At 47.9% G+C, this 22,566-nt stretch overlaps 2 protein-coding genes across 2 annotated transcripts in view; one reads left to right on the top strand and one right to left on the bottom strand.

The window, feature by feature from the left end:
- The window catches only part of LOC107115799 (germinal-center associated nuclear protein-like), a 16,653-nt gene extending 3,032 nt beyond the window's left edge, over positions 1-13,621 (bottom strand). Inside the window, exons 1-7 of the mRNA XM_015417558.1 lie at positions 13,582-13,621; positions 11,109-12,352; positions 10,485-10,708; positions 7,211-7,289; positions 6,160-6,307; positions 4,175-4,371; positions 3,534-3,667 (exon numbers count right to left, since the gene is read on the bottom strand). Coding sequence (XP_015273044.1) covers positions 3,534-3,667; positions 4,175-4,371; positions 6,160-6,307; positions 7,211-7,289; positions 10,485-10,708; positions 11,109-12,279 — 1,953 coding nt within the window. The 5' untranslated portion in view covers positions 12,280-12,352; positions 13,582-13,621. The remainder of the gene's footprint in view (positions 1-3,533; positions 3,668-4,174; positions 4,372-6,159; positions 6,308-7,210; positions 7,290-10,484; positions 10,709-11,108; positions 12,353-13,581) is intronic.
- A 207-nt stretch (positions 13,622-13,828) lies between these two features.
- YBEY (ybeY metallopeptidase (putative)) lies at positions 13,829-19,121 on the top strand. Its single transcript, XM_015417560.1, has 4 exons — positions 13,829-13,999; positions 16,587-16,885; positions 18,785-18,853; positions 19,035-19,121. The coding sequence occupies exons 2-4, from the start codon at positions 16,676-16,678 to the stop codon at positions 19,119-19,121; spliced, it is 366 nt and encodes a 121-aa protein (XP_015273046.1). The 5' UTR covers positions 13,829-13,999; positions 16,587-16,675.
- Positions 19,122-22,566: the final 3,445 nt, after the last annotated feature.

A 22,566-nucleotide genomic window follows, 5' to 3' on the forward strand; every position in this document is an offset into this window, starting at 1 on the left:
CGAATATCGCGGGTCCCCCTCTTGTATATATATAATTTATATCCCACTTTTCTCCTTGGTAAGGTTCAAAGTGGCTTTTCACACCCTCCTCCCTTCTCTTCCACATCATCCCCACCACGACAACCCTGTGAGGGTGGGTCAGGCGAAGAGGTGGCGGTGATAGTCCAAGCAATGTTCCCTCTAAGCTGAGGAGTCTTGTCAACCAAAACTCTACTTCGTGAGCCAAGAGACCTACCAGGATTAAAGTTGTGAGTGGGCCTGCATTCTTTTGAGAGAGAGAGAGAGAGACAGACAAAATAGATGGGGGGGAGAGGGAATCCCACACAGGCCCCCCCCCATGGCACTGGTAGCAGGAGGCCTCAGAGGAGACCCAAGCTGCATTCCCAGAAGAAGGCCATTGGGAGGAGGAGGAGGACGCATGGCCGGGTCCCCCCCAGACCGCCTTCTCTGCCATAGAGGCCCCCCCCAAAGTCCCCCACGGCGCTGGTAGTGGAAGACCCCCGGGGGGTGTTCCCGGAAGAAGGCCGTCGGGGGGGGGGGGGTGGACGTGCAGCCTGGGCAGGAGAAAGTGATCCAAGGATCTTCTGTACCGCCGGGATCATTTCGCTCCATGTGGCACAGGAGCTCCTGGGGCGCTCTTCTCCAGCAGCCCAGTTCAAACCAGACTGCGGGAGAAAGCGAGCCCAGGCTCTTCTGTGTCGCCAGTGCTGCCTGGGCCCGGGAGGGGTGGCACCAAACCACCCAAGGCATGAATGCAGCCGGCCAGGCGCACCCCAAGCCCGGTTCCACTAGCCCTCCTGACCAATGCTCCCTCGAAGCTGTGGAGTCTTGTGAGCAAAAATTCTGCTAGGTGAGCTACTGACATTAAAGCTGTGAGCGAGGGATTTGGCTACTGCATACATCAGTTTGCTCTAGAGCCATCCTTCCTGGGCTAAGACAAAAATGCGTGAGCCGGCAGCTAAAAAACTGAGCTAGCTCACACTAACTCAGCCTAGAGGGAACACTGCTCCTGACCTAGATCTCCATCCTCCCAGCAAGGAGTCCGCAGCCCCCCCAATGGCTCTGGAGCGCAGCCTGGGCCCGGGGTGGCTTCAGGCCCCTCACTGAGAGGATGGAGGGCCAGGCGGGGGTAGTGGAGCCAGCATGTAACTCCAAGCCTGGCTCCACTACCCCCCCAGCCCAGACCTCCATCCTCCCAGAGAAGGGCCCACGGGCGGCAGGAGACCCAGGGAAGAGTCCCAGGCCATACTGCCAAGCCAATGGCGACTCACTCACTGGCTACAGGATGGCTAGGTGCAGTGGCAGCGGCATGAAGACTGCTTCGATGGCAACAGTCAGCAGGCAGTAGCTCACAGCTTGCACCATCCGGCTGGAAGGAGGGCTACCAGAAGCAGGTGCCCTTTAAGGTGCAGGTGGCGGCTGAGCAGGAGGGCGGGGCTGCCCACTCCTCGGCCCCTGCCCTGATACGGAAATCGGTCCACTGGGGGCTGGAAATCAGTGCACTAGTGCAGGCTAGCGCACCCTAGGGAGAACCCTAGGGAGAACCCTGAGTCCAAGGTCACCTGGCAGGGCTTCCATGGTGAAGCGAGGGATCTGAATCCGGTTATCCCAGGTCCTTGTCCAACATTCTAACACTACACCACACAGGAATCCAGATTAGATCAACAGTCTTATCTAGTCTTTTTTCAGTAGTGGTAGGTCAGATGCCTCAGGAATCTCACATTCAAGTCTCATACTAAAAATACCGTTCACTGGGGTACCTGGACAGACTTTTCACCCAAGCTTAATGATTACAAAAATAAATGTATAAAATAAAACATGAGATTTTTTAAAAATTCATATGATGTCATGAGGTTTCCCCCCCCTGGAACTTTTCTTTCTTTTTTTAAATCCCCGGAGGGATATTTTTATTTTTGCTATACACTACAAACTACAAAGAAAATATGGAGGAAAGGGACTACATCTAGGGGCAAAGAAAAGGTAACCACACTATACTAAAACCCCAAGAGGAGGAGATCTTATCCCTGTTAGTGAAAGTGTTAGTAATATAAGTGTTAATAAAACAATATACTTGTAGAGTTCTTGTTTGTCTCAGCTTCAGTGTTAACATGTTAATTTGTTAGTTGTTATGAGAGAGCTTTCTGATCATCTTCTTATTCTTCGTTTCAAAAGGCAATTTTCAGAGTCCTTCTGCCTTTACTTCGGTTTTTTGTCTCATATACTACTCTGGCTGCCTCTGCACCGGTTTCCACAGCAGAGTCCTCCTCCGTTCCAGAGGTGGCAGTCACTTGATTTCGTTCCTTCCTCTTTGGAATCTTCCTCTGTTCACAGCTGGCGTTGCAAAAATTCCTTGGCTTTAAAGGTGGAATCAATCTTTTCTCTTTTATTGTTGATTTTGAAGATGGCACCCTCCGGGATCGCCCACCTATACGAAATTCCATTAGTTTGAAGAAAAGAAATTAAGTCCTCATAGTTTTTCCTCTTTTGACGAATTTCAAATGGAATGTCTTTTAAAGTTTTAATGATAAAGTTCCCATTTTCAGTGGAGTTGCTGATGTTGCCTTTAAAATAGCATCTCTGGTCTGTCTTCTTGAGAATCTGACCACAATTTCTCCAGGCAGGCTATTTTTTTATTATAATTGGAGTAAGCCCTATAAGCCATCTCCAACTCTTTTACCAGTTCACCTGCTGTTAAGCCTATTGCTGGAGCGATTATCCCGTTAAGTATCTTCCTCAGATTCTCCTTCTCTGCCTCAAGAACTCCCTGGAATCTGAGAATCATGTTGGCTTTTTCCATCTGCAGCTGTAACAAACGGTTTTCTTGTAGATTTTACTTTGTTTCCACTTCTCCCATTCTTGTCTTCATTTTCTTGCTTGTGGTGTCCAACTCCTTAAGTTTCCCAGCTACCTGCTCCACCTTCTTCTCCATTTCTTTCAGTTGGAGCTGCTGAGATGCAAAGTTTTTATTCATTACAGTCAGTTGCTGGTTAATACCATCGAGTTGCTCCATCACTGGCTTGAGCATATCCGCTAGTATTTTCATGACGTCTGCTCCTTCTTCCGGTTTTGGGCTCTGGTTGCTAGGCAGTTTTGTTTTCAGCTTTCTTTGCATGGCAGCCATTTTTTACAATTTGTTTACAGTTTCTGATGCTTCCCTCTGACTCTAAAGATCACTCCCACGCTGTCAGCAATCAAGTAAACCTCTCAAAACACACTAGCTGTTTTTCCTCCCCCTTCGTCTCGCTTATCAGTCTTTTCGCATAAGAGGCGTCCCTCTTTGCGATCTGCTTTCCCATGGGGGTGGGGTGGGGTGGGGATTTGCTTTTTATAGTCGTCCACTTACTTTGAACTCACATTCATTGTCGGTCAGTTTCTCTGACCTCGCTTGCTTCAACGCTGTTCCGCTCGATCTCCAGCACTTGTTCCCCCTGGAACTTTTCCACATCAGTTCCGAACATGACCGGATCATGCGCACTGAAGGGCACCAGCACCTTTCATCAATACGCAACACAAGGAAACAAGCCCCTTAGTACCTTGTCGGTTCCTGGAATCACTTCAAAGACACTGAGCTGGTTCCTCGTCTCTCTCATGTATCGTTCTTTCTCCGGGCACATGTCTGGGCACGTGCCAATAAAAGTCTGGCTGAGATCTATTTGTTTCACTCGAGCTAAAAAGACAAGAGACCAGCACTTAGATAGCGGGGGGAGTTTCCGACACAATTTGGGGAGGGAAATGAACTAACAGTAATCTAAGCTGGAGTACAGCATGGTTTTTACGGGATGTGTTATGGGAGAACCGAATGGCAGGACTGAAGGAAATTTTAAGTCCCACTGAGGCCCCCTTTTGCACACATACTGAATCACACAAGGGCCATTTCTCTAGGGTGATATTCAAGATGGCTGCAGAAAACGTGACCCTGACCTGGATGGCCCAGGCTAGCCTGATCAGCCCAGTGAGTACTTGGATGGGAGACCACCAAGGAAGTCCAGGGTCACTACACGGAGGCAGGCAATGGCAAACGACCTCCGTTTGTCTCTTGCCTTCAAAACCCCGTGGGGTCACCATAACAGCACTTCCCACCACTGCAGAGAACGTGAGTGTTTCTTCACGGTATGGGTGGGACCGGTCACAGGGCCTCTCCCATTCCCTCTTGAAGGCGTTTCCCCGTTCTTACCTTGCCGCATGATTTTATCTCTCTGGTCAAGAAGGCGGTATTTGTCTTCGGAGGACTCGGCTACCATGCCTACGAGATTCCCGAAAGATGCCGCCGATGCTTCCAAGTTCTCCAAACCGTGGCTTTCGGACCCAGGATCAAAGGTATCTGCCTCAAACTGCAGAGACTTTTTAAGGCCAGGCTTCTTAACTGGAGAGCTATCAAAGAAGAAGTAGAAGAAGAAGAGTCGTTCTTAAATGCCACAGCCTTGACTCAGCACCATCCTGGGACCGGCAGCTGGGACAGAAGGTTCCCAATAGCAGAGCTCTGTCCTCCCCTTTCCCTCTGTGCACGGGCACCACGCCATGCCATTAGGAGGGTTGCGCATGCCTCCTTTCTCTCTGGCCACCCCACACCTCTCCAAATGATGTTTCCTTTTTGTGTGTGTGGGTGTATGTGTATGTGCACTTGCATGCCTGGAAGTTATGATGACCTCTGGCGACCCCTAGTGGGGTTTGGACTTTTTTCAGAGAGGTGGCTTGATAGCCTGCCTCCGCCTCCCAGCCCTGGTATTCCTTGGAGGTCTCCCTTCCAACTACTTGCCAGGGTCGGCCCTGCTTAGCTTCCATTTTTTAAAAATATCTTATAATCTTTTCCTTGAAGTAATATATTAACTTTATCCATTTCAGCCACTTCTAACAATTTCTTAACTATTTCCTCTCTTATTGGAACTTTTTTCTGATTTCCAATATTTAGCTATTAATATTCTGGCTGATGTAAGAATATATGTCAGTAAACATACATCATTTCACTCGTAACAACTAGGAATTATATTCAGCAACAAAAAAAAATTCTGGTAGTAATTTTAAATCAATATTTAATATTTCCATTATTATCTTGTTAACATTTTGCCAACATGTATAGATCTTTCCGCATCTCCACCACGAGCTTCCGAGATCTGACGAGATAGGGCTTCCCTGGGCTATCCAGGTCGGGGTCAAACGGTGCTTCTTGACATCATACAGGCATCCCATTAACCACCATAGCCTGAGAAGGTTTGTCTGTACATACACTGGAGACCGGGGGTGTGTGTTGAGGGCGGCGCCCTTATTGAATGAGCAGCGCCCCCAGTTACCATACAGGGCTTCCCGCAGGAGCAAGCCGCTCGAGACTTGGAACTCTGAGGAGGGTGGCTAAAGCGTGAGGGGGTCTTCTGGAGCGAGGCGTGGAGGCTCAGGTGCCACTGTGGATGACATGGCCTCGCGGCTGGCGGGAGGCACGCAGCTTCAACTGGCGATCCTGGCTGTCAGATGGGAGTCACACCCGCCTGCGCTACAGCATCAACCCGGCTCCGCAAGATGCTGGCTCGCGGCACCAGCAGGGAAGCCAAAGCCAACAGCCAGAGCACGGCCACGGAGCTGCTGCTGGGCTTAGGCTGCCTGCCACCACCTCACTCTGTTGCTCTGGGACCGGCGGCCGTGCAGCCCTGCGGCTGTCCCAGACTACCTTCATTCGTGTTGGGTGCGCCTGGCCGGGGCAGGCACTGGGTACCTCAACTGAAAGGATCCAGCGCCCAGAGAACTGTTCTCCGGATGGATGCCCCATCTCAACTTAACTTAATTTTAATTCAATTTAATCAGCACCGCCCCCACCCCGCCCCCCAGTGACCTGCCGCACCCTCCCAAAAAAATTCCTGGCTGTGGGGAGGGAAAGGAGAAGCAGGGCTCTGTTACACACCCTACGAGGATGCTTTTGCGCACAGGCACTGTGTCCACTGCAGACTCGAGAGAGCCAACATTCATTACAACATTATCGCACAAAGGAGCGCTCATTCATTGTAACAATGGGCTGCATCACATGTACTGGCGAGTTGCGTGCCATCCTAGAGCCATACGGTGCTCACCGCTGCTCTACAAAACAAATCTTATTGCTGCAGGCGATCGGCTGCTATATAAACCTCACACAAAAGACATTTTTCTTACCTAGATAACGCTGCAAACACCTACCTTTTGCTCAAAAGGATCCCACCAGCTGTGGGCCGGATTAAAGGCTTGCTCTGCAGGGAATGCTGATGACTCGGCTGGTCAGTTACTTGCCTCCCTTCACTGATATCTCCCGGCTGCTCCTTGGCTGAATACTCTCTCTTATTAGGACCTGTGCATACAGAGACAGCAGAATCTTACTACGGCTTCTCCCCCTCCCACTATGCCTGTTCACTGAATTCTGAGAAAATTTAAATGCGACAGCCAATCCAAACTCTAATCACTGCCGTGTTAACATTCCGACAGTGAAGTTTAGTATGGTGGGTGCTTCTCAGTGGCTAAGAATTGCTCTGAGAAAGTAAAGAGGCTACAATGATCAAGAATATTGCGAGGGGGAGGCAACGTGTACTCCTTTAAATAAAGGAGTCTCTAAACTTCCATTCCAGGGCACACCCCTTATCTCCCCCCAATGCAAATGGCCAGACAATGCTATTGAGGGGGGAGGGGGAAATAAAGCACAACACATGGGGACAAAGTTGTAATGGGAACAAACCCTGACCCTGCATGACCTGATCTCCCGTAAGTGGGAGGCACAATCTGTCCCAGTCTGCACAGACACGACAGCAGGGGTGGCCAGACTTGCTCAATGTAAGAGCCACAAAGATGCTTGAGAGCCACAAGACACAAACAAATATCACACACACATTTTTACTGAGAAAATATGCAAATTTGCCAAAAATAAAAACAAAAGGTGTAAAAACAGATACTGAGAATGATATTTATTTGTCCAATGATATCTGTTTGTTTGCTAATGATATTTATTTGTCTAGAGAGAGAGAAATAGAGAGAGAGGTGGAAAGAAAGAATGAAAGTGGAGGAAAGAAAGAGAAACAAAGAAAGCAAATAGATGGGAGGGAGGGAGGAGGGGAGGGAGGGAGGAAGGAAGGAAGGAAGGAAGGAAGGAAGGAAGGATGGAAGGAATGAAGGAAGGAAGGAAGGAAGGAAGGAAGGAAAAAAAACCCCCCCCCAGTACCAGCAGGCAATATTTTATAACAATCAGATTGCAGCAACTTACTTGGTTTCTTCTTTTGCCAAAACGTCACTATCTCTTTGTGCAACAATTTGGCTTTCTTTCTGGCCAAAACAGCAGATGACTGAAAAACAGTGCACACAGCCAGCTCAGAAAAGAACAGTATAACAGAGATAATGTGCTAACTAAGCCAAGGTCAAAAGTGGTTTACTTCAGTAAGGCTTTAACGTTTGCAGCCCCTTCCTCTTGCCCCCAGACACACAGCACGGCTGAACACAGGCCTCGTTCCAAATTAGGAGGATGAAGACTTTCCCTCCCATACACCAAAGTAGAGAGTCAAGAAAAATCACACTAAGGCTGCGATCACACACGCTAAATAATCCACTTTCAATGCAGTTTCCGACTGGATTTTGCCAGTTCACATGTTCACGTTAAAAATCCAGACTGAAAGTGCACTGAAAGTGGATTGAAAGTGGATTATTTAGCGTGTGTGACCACAGCCTAAAAGAACTTGGCAGAGAACGACCGCATGCATCAGCACACCTCCACCCAAATGTAATAGAAGCCTCTCTTACTCCAGCCCGGCTGTGTCTGGCAGCCTAATGCTTTATGGTTTGTATGGTACTGTTTGGCGAGTAAACACCCAGCAACCAGGAGTCCAGCTGCCAGCAGTCACGGTGAGAAAGATGGGCTGCAAATGGCATAATGCAGAGAGCCAGTGGGGTGCAGTGGTTAAAGTGCTTCTTCACCCAAAGAGTGATTAACACGTGGAACTCACTGCCACAGGAGGTGGCGGCGGCTACAAGCACAGACAGCTTCAAGAGGGAATTAGATAAACATATGGAGCAGAGGTCCATCAGTGGCTATTAGCCACAAGGTATAGATAGGAACTCTCGGTCTGGGGCAAGGGATGCTCTGTATCCTTGGGTGTGGGGGGGGGGGGGTCAACAGTGGGAGGGCTCCTAGTGTCCTGGTTCCACTGCTGGACCTCCTGATGGCACCTGGTATTTTTGGCCACTCTGTGACAGAGAGTGTTGGGACTAGATGGGCCATTGGCCTGATCCAACATTGGCTTCTCTGTTATGTTCTTATGAGTATCGGACCAGGATCTGGGAGACCCAGGTTCGAATCCCTACTCCGCCAAGGAAGCTTGCAGCGTGACTGTGGGCCACCCGGTCTCAGCCTCACCTTCCTCACAGGGTTATTATCAGAATGAAATGGAGGAGACGAGAACAATGGAAGCTGCTCTGGGTCCCCATTGGAGGAAAAGGTCAGGTATGAATGGAGTAAATCTATATATCTAATAGCCAAGGCGCCCCCTGCATGTGGATATCTAAATCCACACATCGGGGGCAGGGAGATTTTGCTGCACATTTGGGGCGATCCCCAGATGTGCAGAAAAATCTGAAGAGTTGAAAAAATACAGGGGGGGGATACTTAAATCCCCCCCAAAAGTAAAAGAGCACTTATCACTAGGCACTGTAGCAGAGCCATTGCTGCTGGCGGTGGCAGCGCGCGGGGGAGAAGCTTTAGTGCGCTGCAGCTGGGAGCCGCAGCCGTTGCTGGGGGGCGGGGAGCCTGGCCTGGCCAGCCCAGCGGCTAGGAGCCGCACGGGGCTTGCCACCATTGCTGCTGGCAGCGGCGGTGGCAGGGGGAACGGGAGGGAGGGAGGGAGAAGCCTTGGAGGGCCAGTGGCTAGAGCCACGGATGTTGTTGCTGTCAGGGGGGGGAAGCCTGGTGGCTGGGAGCACACAGGTCTCACCGCTGTTGCTGCTGGCAGTTGCCGTGGCGGGGGGGGGGGGAAACTTTGGAGGGCCAGTGGAAGGAGGAGTCACTGCCACTGGAGAGAGAAGGAAGCAGGAGAAGGCTTGGTGGGCCAGCCGGTCAGCTGCTCAGATCTCGCCGCCACCGCGGGGGGGGAGGGAGGAAGCTTGGGCACAGGGCTCACCACCGTTGCTGCTGGCAGCTGTGGTGGCAGGGGGAGAAACCTTGGATGGTCGGTGGAAGGGGGAGGCACTGCCACTGCAGGGAAGAGGAGGCGGGTGGGCCATCCGACTGCTCAGGCCTCGTCGCCACCACGGGGGAGGAAGGAGAAAGCTTGGTGAGCCAGACGGCTGGGAGTCGCGCGGGCCTCACCATTGGTGCCGGGGGGGAGGCCTGGCAGGCTCGGTGGGAGCTGCACGGGTCTCGCCATTTGTGCCGGGGGAAGGGGGGGGAAGGCTTACCTGCGGCTGCTTCCTCCTCCTCCTCCACATGGAGCTCCCCCCCCCCCCCCGCCACATGGAGCCCCCCCCCCCCCGGGAGTATTGCGGGTCCTCCTTCTTGTAAATAAATAAAACCAAAAAGGACGAAAAAATACTACTAATTCCTAAAAAAATATTTCAGTCAGCCGCTTCCACAGTTTGGGATGTTGATGCCCCAATGATTTCGATGAGCTTAAGAGTGACTAAAAGACCTTTGTTATCTCACATATTACAGGAAAGATGCCTGTACCTAAGGAGCACTGACACAGGCGCAGCTCTTGGGGAATGCTAAAATCAACATGTTAAACAGTGTCCAGGGCCTTATATTTAAACAGCACAAGTAAAGATCGTATTATTGTGCTGAACTGTAAATATTCTACAATACGGCAAGTATTTCCAAGTAAAGTCTGCTTTATTTGAACAATTAAACTACGCTAAATGCACCTGACTAAATATTTTTTCCTGCTATTTCAGTTGAACTATTTTGGCTATTGAAAAGCTTTTGAGGGGTTTATACAGCATGCCCAGTTACTATACTGTGCTGTTCTGTTTACTAGACAAGTTCACACAGGAATCTCAATTGATTTGGGACACTGGGAATTGTTTTGGAAACCCACATCAGTAGTTTCCATATGATAATGATGCGACCTAGATTGTTTAACCCGAGAGAACAATACCTTTGTTCAGTGCAAAGTTGGGGACCTCAATTTTCAACTTATTTTATTTCATCTACTCTCTTGATCTACAGACAAAAGGCAGGAAACCAAAACAAGCTGTCCTGGTGGCAGCTCGCACACTGGATAGATCTCTAATTATTTTGAATTGGAAAACAAGGTGTTCACCCTGTTAATGTTTGTAGCTATACCAAATAATGCAATTCTAAGCATTATGTTCAACAAGGCATACTTTACATTCTTCAAGTACCAAAGTACATTCTTGCTTGACCACAAAATGTATATTGCATATAATTCAATCTTCCCCAAATTGTTTCCTGGGAAAGGTTTTTTAAAAATAAAATCTCACACATCAAGAATTTCCAGAAACTATAAACCACTGATCTTCTATCAAAAACTCACATGATCCAAACAATGAACAATTGCCAACTTTTTGCTTCTGTTGGTATAAATACGGTGGATTTTAACAAACTTCTTGAAGTGATTCTCAAGAACATTTCTGTCATTAAGGTAATCGGGAATGTTTTTGCACTGGAAGGCTTTTAGTTCACTTGGTGGCAAGCCCCCAAGGCTTTCTGTGCTCCCACTGTTCCGATTTCGACGTGAGGGATTTGAGACAGAAGACTCTGAAGGAGGGGAAAAAGTACCTTTTCAAAATACCATATAGATATGGAGAAAAATATAAACATCCGCATTTGAATGCCTGCATTTCATATGTCTGCGCCAGTGTTCCCTCTAAGCTGAGTTAGTGTGAGCTAGCTCACAGTTTTTTAGCCTCCGGCTCACACGTTTTTGTCTTAGCTCAGGAAGGATGGCTCCGGAGCAAACTAACATATGCAGTAGCCATATCGCACACTCACAACTATAATGCCAGGAGCTCACCAAGCAGAATTTTTGCTCACAAGACTCAACAGCTTAGACAGAGCATTAGTCTACACATTGATAAATGATGGACAATCATAGCAAAATAATCACAAAAACTTTGTTTTGGTCTGCCATTTTACAAGTTCATGCTTTGTTACTTACTTTCCTTCTGCTTTGCCTTATTCTCTTCCTCCTTCTGTAACACGGATGGCCTGGCCAATGCCAAACCAGACTGGCTTCCCCCCGCTGCACTCGTCTGCTCCAGCTCTCCAGACTCTAGGGAGACCCTCTCCATTTTGGGCTCTTTCTTAGGACGCCCATTGTCTTTATTGCTTTTCAAGACATCTTGCAACGTTACGCTGAAGAGGCCCCCTACGCGAGGCCGAGTCAGCCTCACCAGGCGCTTATTGGAAGAATAGTCACTCCTCGACTGAAGCTCTGGATCATCTGCAGTATCATCTCGTCTCCTCGGGGAATGGTCTTCCTTTCTTTTCGTTCCCTTCTCGACAGGCTCGCTTGGAGCAACAAATGCTTCCTGCTCTGGTCTGCTTGACCCACCAGACGAGTAAGAAAAACTACCAAAGCTGCTACTAGGATTTGCAAAGAGATTTATAGGTCCTTTTTTATCATCCTCGACAGTTTTGCTTGGTAAAGTAGCAGGGAAGGAAGATGACAGAGTAGTAATGCTGCTTCCTGGTTTTGAAAAGCCAAAATGCGTAGTAGCGCTTGAGCTGCTGGTTTCCTGGGAAACACCAAAGGGGGCAAGTCTTCCAGACCCGCTTTCACCTGGAAAGGAAAACGCGAATAGACTTGGGATGGTTTGGCTTTGGGTCTTCTCTGGTTCTGAACCAATGCCAAAAATTGGCTTGAACATTGCATTCTCAGGAGTTTTGAAGCTAAAACCTGGTCCCGTGAAGACACTGCCTGAAACTTCTCCAGATGTATTTCCAAACGCCAAAGAGGCCTGAGAAGTCCCAAGATTTGTAGGTGGTTTAAAACTGAATCCTTGTTTGCCAGCAATGGATGAGCCGGTTGGTGTGGGAGTAGCCACAAACGATGCAGCAGGCCTAAAAAGATAAGACTGTGTAAATCCCGGGGGCTGCCCAAATCCCAAAGTCTGACCCGACGAACCAGGTAGTTCTGATGTCCTTGTGAAGTCAGATGCGGGTGTGAAGCTTGGATTCTTTACCCCTCCTCCACTGTTTGGTCCAAACAGCGAGAGCTGACCAAACTGGAGCGGTGGCTGAACCTGAATCATTCCAGAAGAACTCTTATTAGGTGGTGCCTGGAAAACGCTAGGCAGCTGTCCACCAAAAGGAGTGTTAGGATTCATCTTCACAACGAGGTATCTATGCAATAGTGACCACACCGAGCGCCTACCAGCTTTCCACTCCTATTCAAGGGATCTGCAAGAAAATTATAAATGTGATCTTAATGGAAAAATCATTTCAGAAAAATTGAACGTTTCCCACCCATTTTTTTCAGCAATGTGTTTTTCATAACAAGTACTGAAAATAAACACAAATGCATTTCATCCTTACATCATTCGTCCCATTCAAAAGCAGATCTTGCTCCTAAGCTATAAATGCCGTGCACAGTCAAGTACTCTCTTCTTAGAGCTAGTGTGCTTTCCTTGTACCTCTGCATTCTTTACAACACCCCACCCATCTCAGGCTGAGATATAAGGACTCAAGAGAACTCCATTCTGAGTGTATTTGAGTAAGGGAGTTTTAACTCTACAAAGTTTATACTTCAGAAAACCTGTCAGTCTCCAAGGTGCTCCCAGACTCGAATCTGGTGTGCTTTCAGACACTGCCATGTAAGAAACGAGGCAAGGCCAGTTAGAGTCTGAGAAAGTAAAGAAGCCTCCATTATCAAGTTTTTCTTTTCTATGTTCAGACAGAAGTCTAGTTTTCCCTTGGGGTGGTCAATGTGTGACTTGACTGGTCTGCTTCATACTACGGGCCCACAAAATGCAAGAATAGGGAGGGAGTGTATAACAGTAGGCCTCTGACTGAATCTAGCCTTCTCCCTGACACACTAGCTTTCAACATACCAGGAGAGTTTTTGCACACAGAGATGAACAGACCCACCAAATCCTCCACCTACAGCCCAAGCAGCGGAAGCCAGATAGACACTGACTGCCTTGTGGGAACCAGCCAGCATCGGGCAACCGTTGGATACCATTACAGGCATTGAAGGACACGCAGGCAGCCAGGCTGCATCGTTAACACCTCCTTTTGCATGCCTTTCCTCAAGCTCCACTGAGCCCCGGAAGCCACCTGTTGATAAGGTTGCCAACTTCCAGTTGAGGACTGGAGATCCTCCAGAAGTAGATCTCCAGGATGCAGAGATCAGAAGAATGGCAGATCTGGAGAATAGACTCCATGGTACACCATAGGGTCCTAGGTGAAATCACTCCCCCAACTCTGCCCTTTCTAGGCTCTGTCCCCCAATCTCCAGGAATCTCCCCTCAAACTGCATTCGGCCTCCCTACCTGTAAGGGAAGACCGTCCACCCACCCCGCCTTGACATCGCAAAAACATAAAAGAGTGCCTCTGGGGCTGCGCAGAGTGCTTTTCCCATCACCCCACGAAGGCCCAGCTCGAGCCTTCTCCGAATAAAAGCTGCTGACCTCGGCCCGACGGAAAAGGCACTCAGGCAGGACAAAACACTTCTCCAAGGCTGGCCAAGGCAGACACGGCGCCATTTTACAGGCGAGGACGTCACAACCGCGCCCCCTCCCGCTTAAAGCGCATGCGCAGGAAAAGACCGCCGCTCGCGATCTCCTTCTGGCCGTTCCGACCAAAAACAGCCACTCCCGCGACCATAGAGAGGAAGAAGCTAGAGGGGTGTTTCCGAAACAAACGGGAGTCGGCCAGCGGTCCCGTTGTCCGTTGGCGGGCGTTTCTATGGTGAAAGCCCCCTAGGGAAGTTTTCTGCTTCGGCTTCCGGTTCTGCTTAGCATCAAAATTGCTGCCGAAAGGGCTGGCCGACGCACCCGCTAGAGCAACCTGCTCGAACCGTGTATCTGTGATTCTGAGCCGCTCCAGGTATTCTAATGATGATCACTGGCGCAGCGAGATGCTTTTTATCCGTTCAAGTATTGCCTGAAGAAGTTGTCGCAACAATATGAATGCTCGAGAGAGAACCTCTGCATGTCTTTTTACTGTATCTGCATTTTAGTGTCTACTGTGGAGGGTGTACCATTTCACAAGGTTTCTGTATCCCTTTCTGCCATGTTTATGAATAGTCAAAGCCCAGGGCAGGTTCGTTGGATAAATTTTCTGAGTAAATAGAAGATTAGATTTATACCCCGTTCTTCACTTGGGAGTCTCAGAGTGGCTTACAATCTCCTTTCCCTTCCTCTCCCCACAACAGACACTCTGAGGTAGGTGGGGCTGAGAGAGCTCTTTTGAGGACTGCTCCCGAGAGAACCTGTAACTGACCCAGGGTCACTCAGCTGGCTGCATGTGGAGAAGCAGGGAATCAAACTCGGTTCTCCCAGATTAGAGTCCACGCAACTAACCACTACACCACACTGGCTATCAAATAGTCGTCCTTCATGATTATTATTAGTTTGTGATATAGGTAAAATCGATTTTAGATATAGCATGCATTTTAATTAAAATTTTCTCAGACCTTGTTTTTCTGGCTACATAGCAGGGCGTCCAAGAGGAGGACTGAAATCTTAAATGGGGGTGGTCAGGATTGAGAGTGGGAAGAGGCAGTGTCCTGCTTGGCTTTCTTAATGCTTTCACCATGCTTCGTGAATACATTTGTATGTACACACACACCCATAAGGCTCTACTCCAGAGACATATCCTCTAGGCTCTTCTCCCAACCTCCCTGGTGCTACTAGGTTGCACCCTAATCTGCTGGGCTCTGCCCTCCTCAGTGCCAGGGACTGAGTCTCAGAAGGCCTGGTAGCAGCCCTGTTGCCATGTAGAGACACTCCTTTGGAAGTGGAGCATAAGCTTTTCATGGATTGCTTTGAGCTAGGATCCCCAGATCTTAAGATTTGTCTTGGAAGGTGCAGTGTTTATTTGCCTGGAGATCCCGAAAAGCAGGCTTAGTTTCCGGTAGGAAATGGGCAGAGCATTTTCTATTTGGTTTGATGAGAATGTTGACTAGCCTTTCTTAAACAGTTATGGCAAAGTGCTGCATTAAGAACATTGGTTGGCTAAACCAGGGGTTGTAATGATTTCATGTTTTGGTGTGTGTGTGTTTCTTTAAATGTTTAGTTCGACTGCAGTAATGTAAGAAGAGTGATAGAGGGAGACAAGTGTGATGTGGTTGGCTGATGACTGAGAGTGTGGGAGGAGGAGTGTCTATGAGAGGATTCTGTGTGTGACCTTTGAAGAGAGAGCATAGTCTGTGTGACTATGGGAGTTTTTGAGTATTTTGTGTGAATAAGACAAAGAGTTCAGCCTATGGCTGCATATATGAGAGACAGAAAAATAAGACTGATTGTCTATGCCTGTCAGAGTGGAGTTTTGGGAGTTTGAGAGACTGTTTGTGGCACCAAGCTTTGCCTGTTATATTTACAAGTTCCTTTCATCAGCAACCGTTCAAAATAACCACAAACCTATTTTGTTCTTTATTAAATAAATCCCTTTTTGTTTAAACTTATCCCAGAAATCAGAATAGTCCTTCCTCAGGGCCATATAATCCTCTGAAGTGCCCAGGCCCTAAGCCATTTTACCAAAAGAGAGAGATTTGGAATTTTTAATTCCTGGTGGCAGCAGAAATCTACAAAGTTTAGGTACACAGCGAGTGTTTTAAAGGTAAAACCATCTCCCCAATAAGCAAGGACACCACAGGGGTCCACAAGCTTTTTTGAGCCTGTAGGCAGCTTTGGTGGAGCTGCGGTGGCTCAAGTGGTTAAGACGCTGAATTGCAGGCTGTGGAACGTCAGTAGTTCAGCAGTTCAAGACCCGGGTGCCACATGATGGAGTGAGCTCCCATCTCTGGTTCCAGCTCTTGCCAACCTAGCAGTTCGAAAGCAAGAAATTGCAAGTAGATAAATAGGTACCACTTCAGTGGGAAGGTAACAGCGTTCCGTGCGCCTTGGGGTTTAGTCATGCCGGCCACATGACCACAGAAACATCTTCGGACAGCGCTGGCTCTTTGGCTTTGAAACGGAGATGAGCACCGCAACCCTAGAGTCGGATTCAACTGGCTTTCGAGCAAGGGAACCTTTACCTTTACCTTTACTTTAGGCAGCTTTGGCATTCTGATACAGGTTGGTGGGTGCAACTACAAAATGGCTGCTGCAAGAATGCTGAACAGAAACCCCACCCGACCCCATCTGGTTAACACCAGGAAAGGTATTAGTAGACACCACACTGGAGGCCCTGAGGTAAACTATGGAACTTGGATTCTGCCCTCCAGCTCACAAGCTGCTGGCCTCTGCCCATACCACTTGCTGCTAGACTCCATCCTTTCTCTGCCGAGATCTATCTTTTGATCTGTCACTCATCTTGGGTTCCCAGGCTCCGACCCCTGAGTGTCACTGTCTAAACGTCAAGGAACTTGGCCGCCCTGTGCAAATGGAAATGAATCCTGTGGAAACTCTTTTGTCTGACTTAAAACTGGCTTTGCTAAAATCTGAAGTGGTCTGAATCTCTGCTGTTCTAGCTGCTGATCCATGCCTGGTGTCTAATGGTGGGCCTTTTGGAAAAACTACTGTTTTGCCAACCGCTGTGTATGCCTCACTTTTTAATGAGATGAGCCTCGTCATACGTAATCTGCAGAGAGCCATCCCTGTTAGGAGAGCTCTGCTTCGCAAGAGAGTAGACCAGATCCGTCATATTTTGGGCGTGCAGCAGTTTGACCTTGCCGTTATCTGTATCAGTAACCACCACATTCAGCGACTCAACAGAACCTACAGAGCCAAGAACGTCCCCACAGATGTGCTATCGTTCCCTTTTCATGAGGTAAAGGTATTTCTTTGTCATTTTCTATCTCAGTGGTACTTATGGTAACTGCCTTAATGGATGTAGGGATAAGGCTTTGTTGATCTATTTTTTTATCCCACCCTTCCTGTCAGCACAATGTGAGAATAAAATGGAGACAGGAATAATCCTGTAGAAACAACCCTGTCAGATAGGTTAGGCTGAGAGAGTGAGTGAAAATCTGGGTGACTGACAGAATAGCACAGTGGGATCAAAAAAACTGTAATAAATACTATATATATATATTTTAAAAACCACTATGGTAGTACAGAGTGTATATATCCAAATTTTCTAAAGTATTAATTTGGGGGCTATGGTTGGGACTTGTTTATCTCATAGAATCTGAAACCTGGAAAGCTGCCAAAGGCTTCCTGCCGAGACGAACTGAATTTTGGAGACATTTTTGTCTCAGCTCAGGAAGAATGGCTCCAGAGCAAGCTAACTGATGCAGTAGCCCAGTCACTCAATCACAACTTTAATGCCTGTAGCTCACAAAGTAGAATTTTTGCTCACAAGACTACACAGCTTAGAGGGAGCATTGCTCTGCAGGTGTGGTTTTTAGGTCTCTCTCCTGTGAACAAGTTCTGTTGTGACCGGCACAGACGCAAGGAAACATCCCCCCATTTGCCACAACATTTGCATGCTTCTGTGGCTTGATCCTCAGAGGCAATGCTGACAACCCTTCCAGGACCTTTCCTGCATAAGAATTTCGGATGGGTGGAACTGGGGCATACCAAGCCTTTGCAAGGCAAGGGGGATGCAGACACTGGGGTAGCGACAAGGAAGACATACCACGTGACCTTCATAGAAGAAGCAGTCCTGTAAGCTCCCCAACTGCTCGCTGGGGAAAGGTACCCTTGTGTCAAACTGGTGCTATGGATTCAGATCCCGCTAAGTGGGATGCAATGGAGTTGCCCCAAGCCATTTGCAACTCGATGCAGAAAAAGGCACCGAATGAACACAAATTTATTTTCTCTGCCTTCAAATTAACTTTTAATTTTGTTTAGGTGCTTTGAACCCTGTTTGTGGTAATCTGGAATATAAACATTTCAGACAAAGTAAATACTTAATAATCATTCAGCTACGGCTGGCGCACCTTGATGACAATTTCCGCTCTGGACATTTTATTTTGCTACGACAGACTAACGTGGCTACCCTCTTGCAATCAGAGGTGGCAGCTGTGGAGGAGGAAGACAAAACAGAGGCCCTTTGGTTTTGGCAGTAAGAAAATCAGTAGGATCCCTCCAATGGGATGAGAGGGAAAGTGGAAATAAAGAATCAGAGGAAGTGCAGCAAGATGGAGAGGTGACTGAAGAAAACTGAGTGGCAGAGAGGTCAGAGTGGGCAGTTTCTTTATGGAAGGAAGGGGCAAAGTCTTGAGTGGGGAGTGAGGAAGGGAAAGGTGCTAGAGCAAGTGGCAAGGTATCAGCAATGGAGCCAGAGGAACTGAGCTGTCTTTGTTTTGCTTAACTCTTTAGCATACAACATTCTGCACCCAATGTACTTGCATAGTGCTCTAGTGATTCTAAACTGTGTTGATCTCCGGCATCATCGCTTGAGCCAAAATCGTTTTCAGGAGGCCCCAGGAAAATACAAAAGTAGACTGCATTATGTTATCTCCCTTGAGCATTGAGAAATCATGATGACACTTGGGCTGCAATCCTATGCGCACTATTGGGAGGTAAGCTCTGCTAAATACAGTAGGACTTATTCCCACATAAACATACCTAGGATTGCCCTGTCTGTACCAGCATCATCCCTGTAGCAGTTTTCAGTACAGCTGTATAGAAGTGAGGCCTCTAACACTGCGTGTGATGGATTAATCCGTTTGGAATAACGTATATCCTGAAATACTTTCTCCCCCACCCCACCCCCATGTAGGTGACCGTTGCTCACGGCTTGTGTCACTTACTTGGATACAAACACAGCACGGAAGAAGAGTGGCAACAGGCAAGTCCCTTCCCTGCTTTGTGGACAATTTTTTAATTGTTAAAAAATGTCACTGAGTAAATATAGTTCAGTCCACTCTTAAGATGGTGAGTCATTTCAGATTTTCTGCTCAGGATATTGCCGTGTCACTTGGCAGGATATGTACGCGTGTTCACTGCCTCTTCGCTCTCTCTCTTTGCAGATGTTTGAAAGGGAAACACACATTCTCCAGGAGATAAACAGGTCGTCCGGCACGAATTTACAACCTCTGACCAAAAATCTCTTCTAGCGGCATTGTAATTCTTGTTATTTATAAATAAAAAAATGTAGTAACTTTAAAAGAATTTGCTTCTTCTTCTGCTTAGATATGAATAGATTCTCAGTCCTGAATATATTATTGCAGTGGTTTGCAAATGTTTCACTTCTAAACTGGCTCTATTTCTTTAAAGACCCAGTTACAAAATAACTTGTACCTTTCCTCTCCTCAGCATGAAACACAATAATGTCAAATCAGTCAGCTCTGAACATGTTTGTTTTCTAGAGCCAGTGTTGTCTAGTGCTTAGAGCCTCAGAGTAGAATCTGGACGAGGCAGGTTCAGGTCTCTAGGCGACCGCCTAGTTTGCCTAGTGAGTGAGCCGGCCCTGCTCCTGTCTGAGAATATGGGGGGGGGGTGTTAGTTGTAACTGGGGAGGCATTGATAGGCCACTGACATCCCAGTTCTAAGACCCAAGTGCTGGGAAAGTTTCCTGTGCCCCCACCGAAGAGACGAAATGGGACAGAAACACCACTCAACAACATGAGTAAGGCATCACGATCGCACCAAAGAATATAGCAACCCCACCAATCACGGAGCAGGATGCCATCAATATCCCTCATGACAGGCAGACAGATACTGCCAGTCAGTGCACACAACCATGCCACCTTGACATTAGGCCATTGTTGCAAAATGTGCCACTCTCCACCAGTGTTCCCTCTAAGCTGAGTTAGCGTGAGCTAGCTCACATTTTTTAGAAAGGATGGCTCCAGAGCAAACGAATTTGTGCAGTAGCCAAATCACTCGCTCACAACTTTAATGCCTGTAGCTCACAAAGCAGAATTTTTGCTCACAAGACTCCACAGCTTAGAGGGAGCATTGCTCTCCACTGGTAGGGGCACTATGGTGTGACCAGGAGGAGCCCTGGATTGAGAACACTCCCAGCAGCTCTGCAGGTGTGGTTTTTAGGTCTCTCTCCTGTGAACAAGTTCTGTTGTGACCGGCACAGACGCAAGGAAACATCCCCCCATTTGCCACAACATTTGCATGCTTCTGTGGCTTGATCCTCAGAGGCAATGCTGACAACCCTTCCAGGACCTTTCCTGCATAAGAATTTCGGATGGGTGGAACTGGGGCATACCAAGCCTTTGCAAGGCAAGGGGGATGCAGACACTGGGGTAGCGACAAGGAAGACATACCACGTGACCTTCATAGAAGAAGCAGTCCTGTAAGCTCCCCAACTGCTCGCTGGGGAAAGGTACCCTTGTGTCAAACTGGTGCTATGGATTCAGATCCCGCTAAGTGGGACGCTGATCCGAAGGCAAGGCAGGCACAACTCTGGCCGTCAATGGGCAGATTGCTTGCAACACCAAAGGGAGAAGCTGGCCTAGCCTAGAACCCGCAGCTCACGAATTTCGAAGCAGTCCTCTGACCAAACTGAATACACAGGAACATGACACTGCAGAGAACATGAGCGATCCCACAGCTGCCCTGGTGTCTACCAGCCATACATTTCTGGAAGGGCATATACGGAGACCACGTCCTCAGCCCTCTCCCAGTGTGAGCTGCATCTTGAAGACAGTGGAGGTAAGTAATGTGCGCAGGATGGGATGGGAACCGATCCCTGGCTATCCAGTCCCAGTCAGAGACACAGCTGTACAGCAAGCCACATGTTTATGGAAGAGAATCAGGAATACTGAGAACAAGTCAGATGAATGGAGTTGCCAACTGTGGTTCCTGCATGGCTGCACCAACAGGCCACAAAGCCACAGGTAGTTCTGTTCCTGTCATTGCGTGCTCGTGAAAGGCTGGTGGTGATACAGTGGTCCGCTATGCAGCGTGCAACGGTGCATGATCTAGGCTACAATAATAAAGTTGGCAGGACACATACTGGTGAGTGCAGCTGCTGATCATGATAGTTGTAAAGAGATGCCGGAGTTTTCAGTGGCATGATGTTGTGCCAGTGATAGGGATTAGGAGATGCCCACGAGTGGAAAATCTCAGGAAGCTAAGCAAGCCCTGCTCTGCCTAAGACATGCCCAATGCCATCCAATTCTGTGTTGGTACCATACCAGGGTCACACTGGCACAGAGTGCTATAACTGCCAGGCATGTCAGCATGTCTTTGGGATGCTGACAAGCTTATTTCCATGTTTATTATTTATTTATTCTTTGGATTTGTATCCCGCCCTCCCCAAAGGCTCAGGGTGGCTAACAAAGGCATAAATGCCAGATTATAACAATAAAAACAGTATAAAATACAATAAATAGAATACTACAGTTGATTAAAATTACCAAAAATATAAATATCGGTGCTCCAATACTCCAAATCATTACCAAGATGGTGTTCTGAGGTGTTATAACAGAACTACGCAGCAGTGTATGTCTCCACAACCCTGTCATCCGCTAGGGACGTCCCGCGCCCCCCGATGATACCCGCACCAGCGGTGGTGGAAAGCATTGGTGGAATAATGTTATGCATGCACAGGGTTTAACTACCATCCTAAACCCTTTGGAGAAGATCTTAGGCCTGCACTGCAAAAGGAGGAAGTGAACACACCGGAAAACCAAGAGAAATGCAGGCCAGTTTACAAACTAGACAGGAAAAATATCCAAATCAACGGAAGGAGGAGGTATGCTTTTTTGCTCCCCGGTCCTTCTCTGAAACAACCACGAGCCAATAAATACTGTATGTTCTATACCAGTAATGGGGTCATGGTATTTCCTAACAGTTTATACAGAGTACACCAACCTCCCAAATCAAGAACTGAGTTCCATCCCACTCCCTTATTGAGCCTGGTGGGGATGGGCATTCTATGAAAGGTCCCTGCACTTCTAGTTTTCCCAAACACAGACTATCCCCCAAATGACTGACTGGTATAATTTCTGGAGAGAGAGTGGGGCTCGGTAGAACAACTCACACACAAGTGTACTGCTTACGAATTCTGAAACAGCAGATGCAATTTTTTCCAAATTACTCTTTTCCAACAAGATTCAGTAAGGCTCAGCCCGTCACCCCACATTCATTATCCAAACATGACGCTACAGATTATGCCAGAAAAATCACAGATCCACTGCTTCAAGGCACAGCCCTCATGCAAAAACCTGGTTCCTAGGCACAGAGCATCAGGATTTTTACACTGGGTCACCTCAAATGCACCATAACACGTGTGTCATATTTGTAGCCACAGCTTGTACCACAAAAATCACATATCCACCATTTTGTTGAGGCAACACAGTGTGAGAATGGGATTTCCAAAGTATGGATCCTCAGGATTTTTGCGTTGAGTGACCCAAACTCACCATCACATCACATATCCTCTCCCTAGCCACAACTTGCACAACAAAAATAATGTATTTGTGGAGCTGCCACAGTGCAAAAATGGATTTCCACAGCACACATCCTCAGGATTTTTGCATTGGTTCACCCCAAACTCACTATCCAATTACACATCATGTTCTTGACCACAGATTACATCAG

The sequence above is a fragment of the Gekko japonicus genome, unplaced genomic scaffold (assembly GCF_001447785.1).
Source record: "Gekko japonicus isolate JY-2015 unplaced genomic scaffold, Gekko_japonicus_V1.1 scaffold6354, whole genome shotgun sequence".
NCBI classification, from domain to species: domain Eukaryota; kingdom Metazoa; phylum Chordata; class Lepidosauria; order Squamata; family Gekkonidae; genus Gekko; species Gekko japonicus.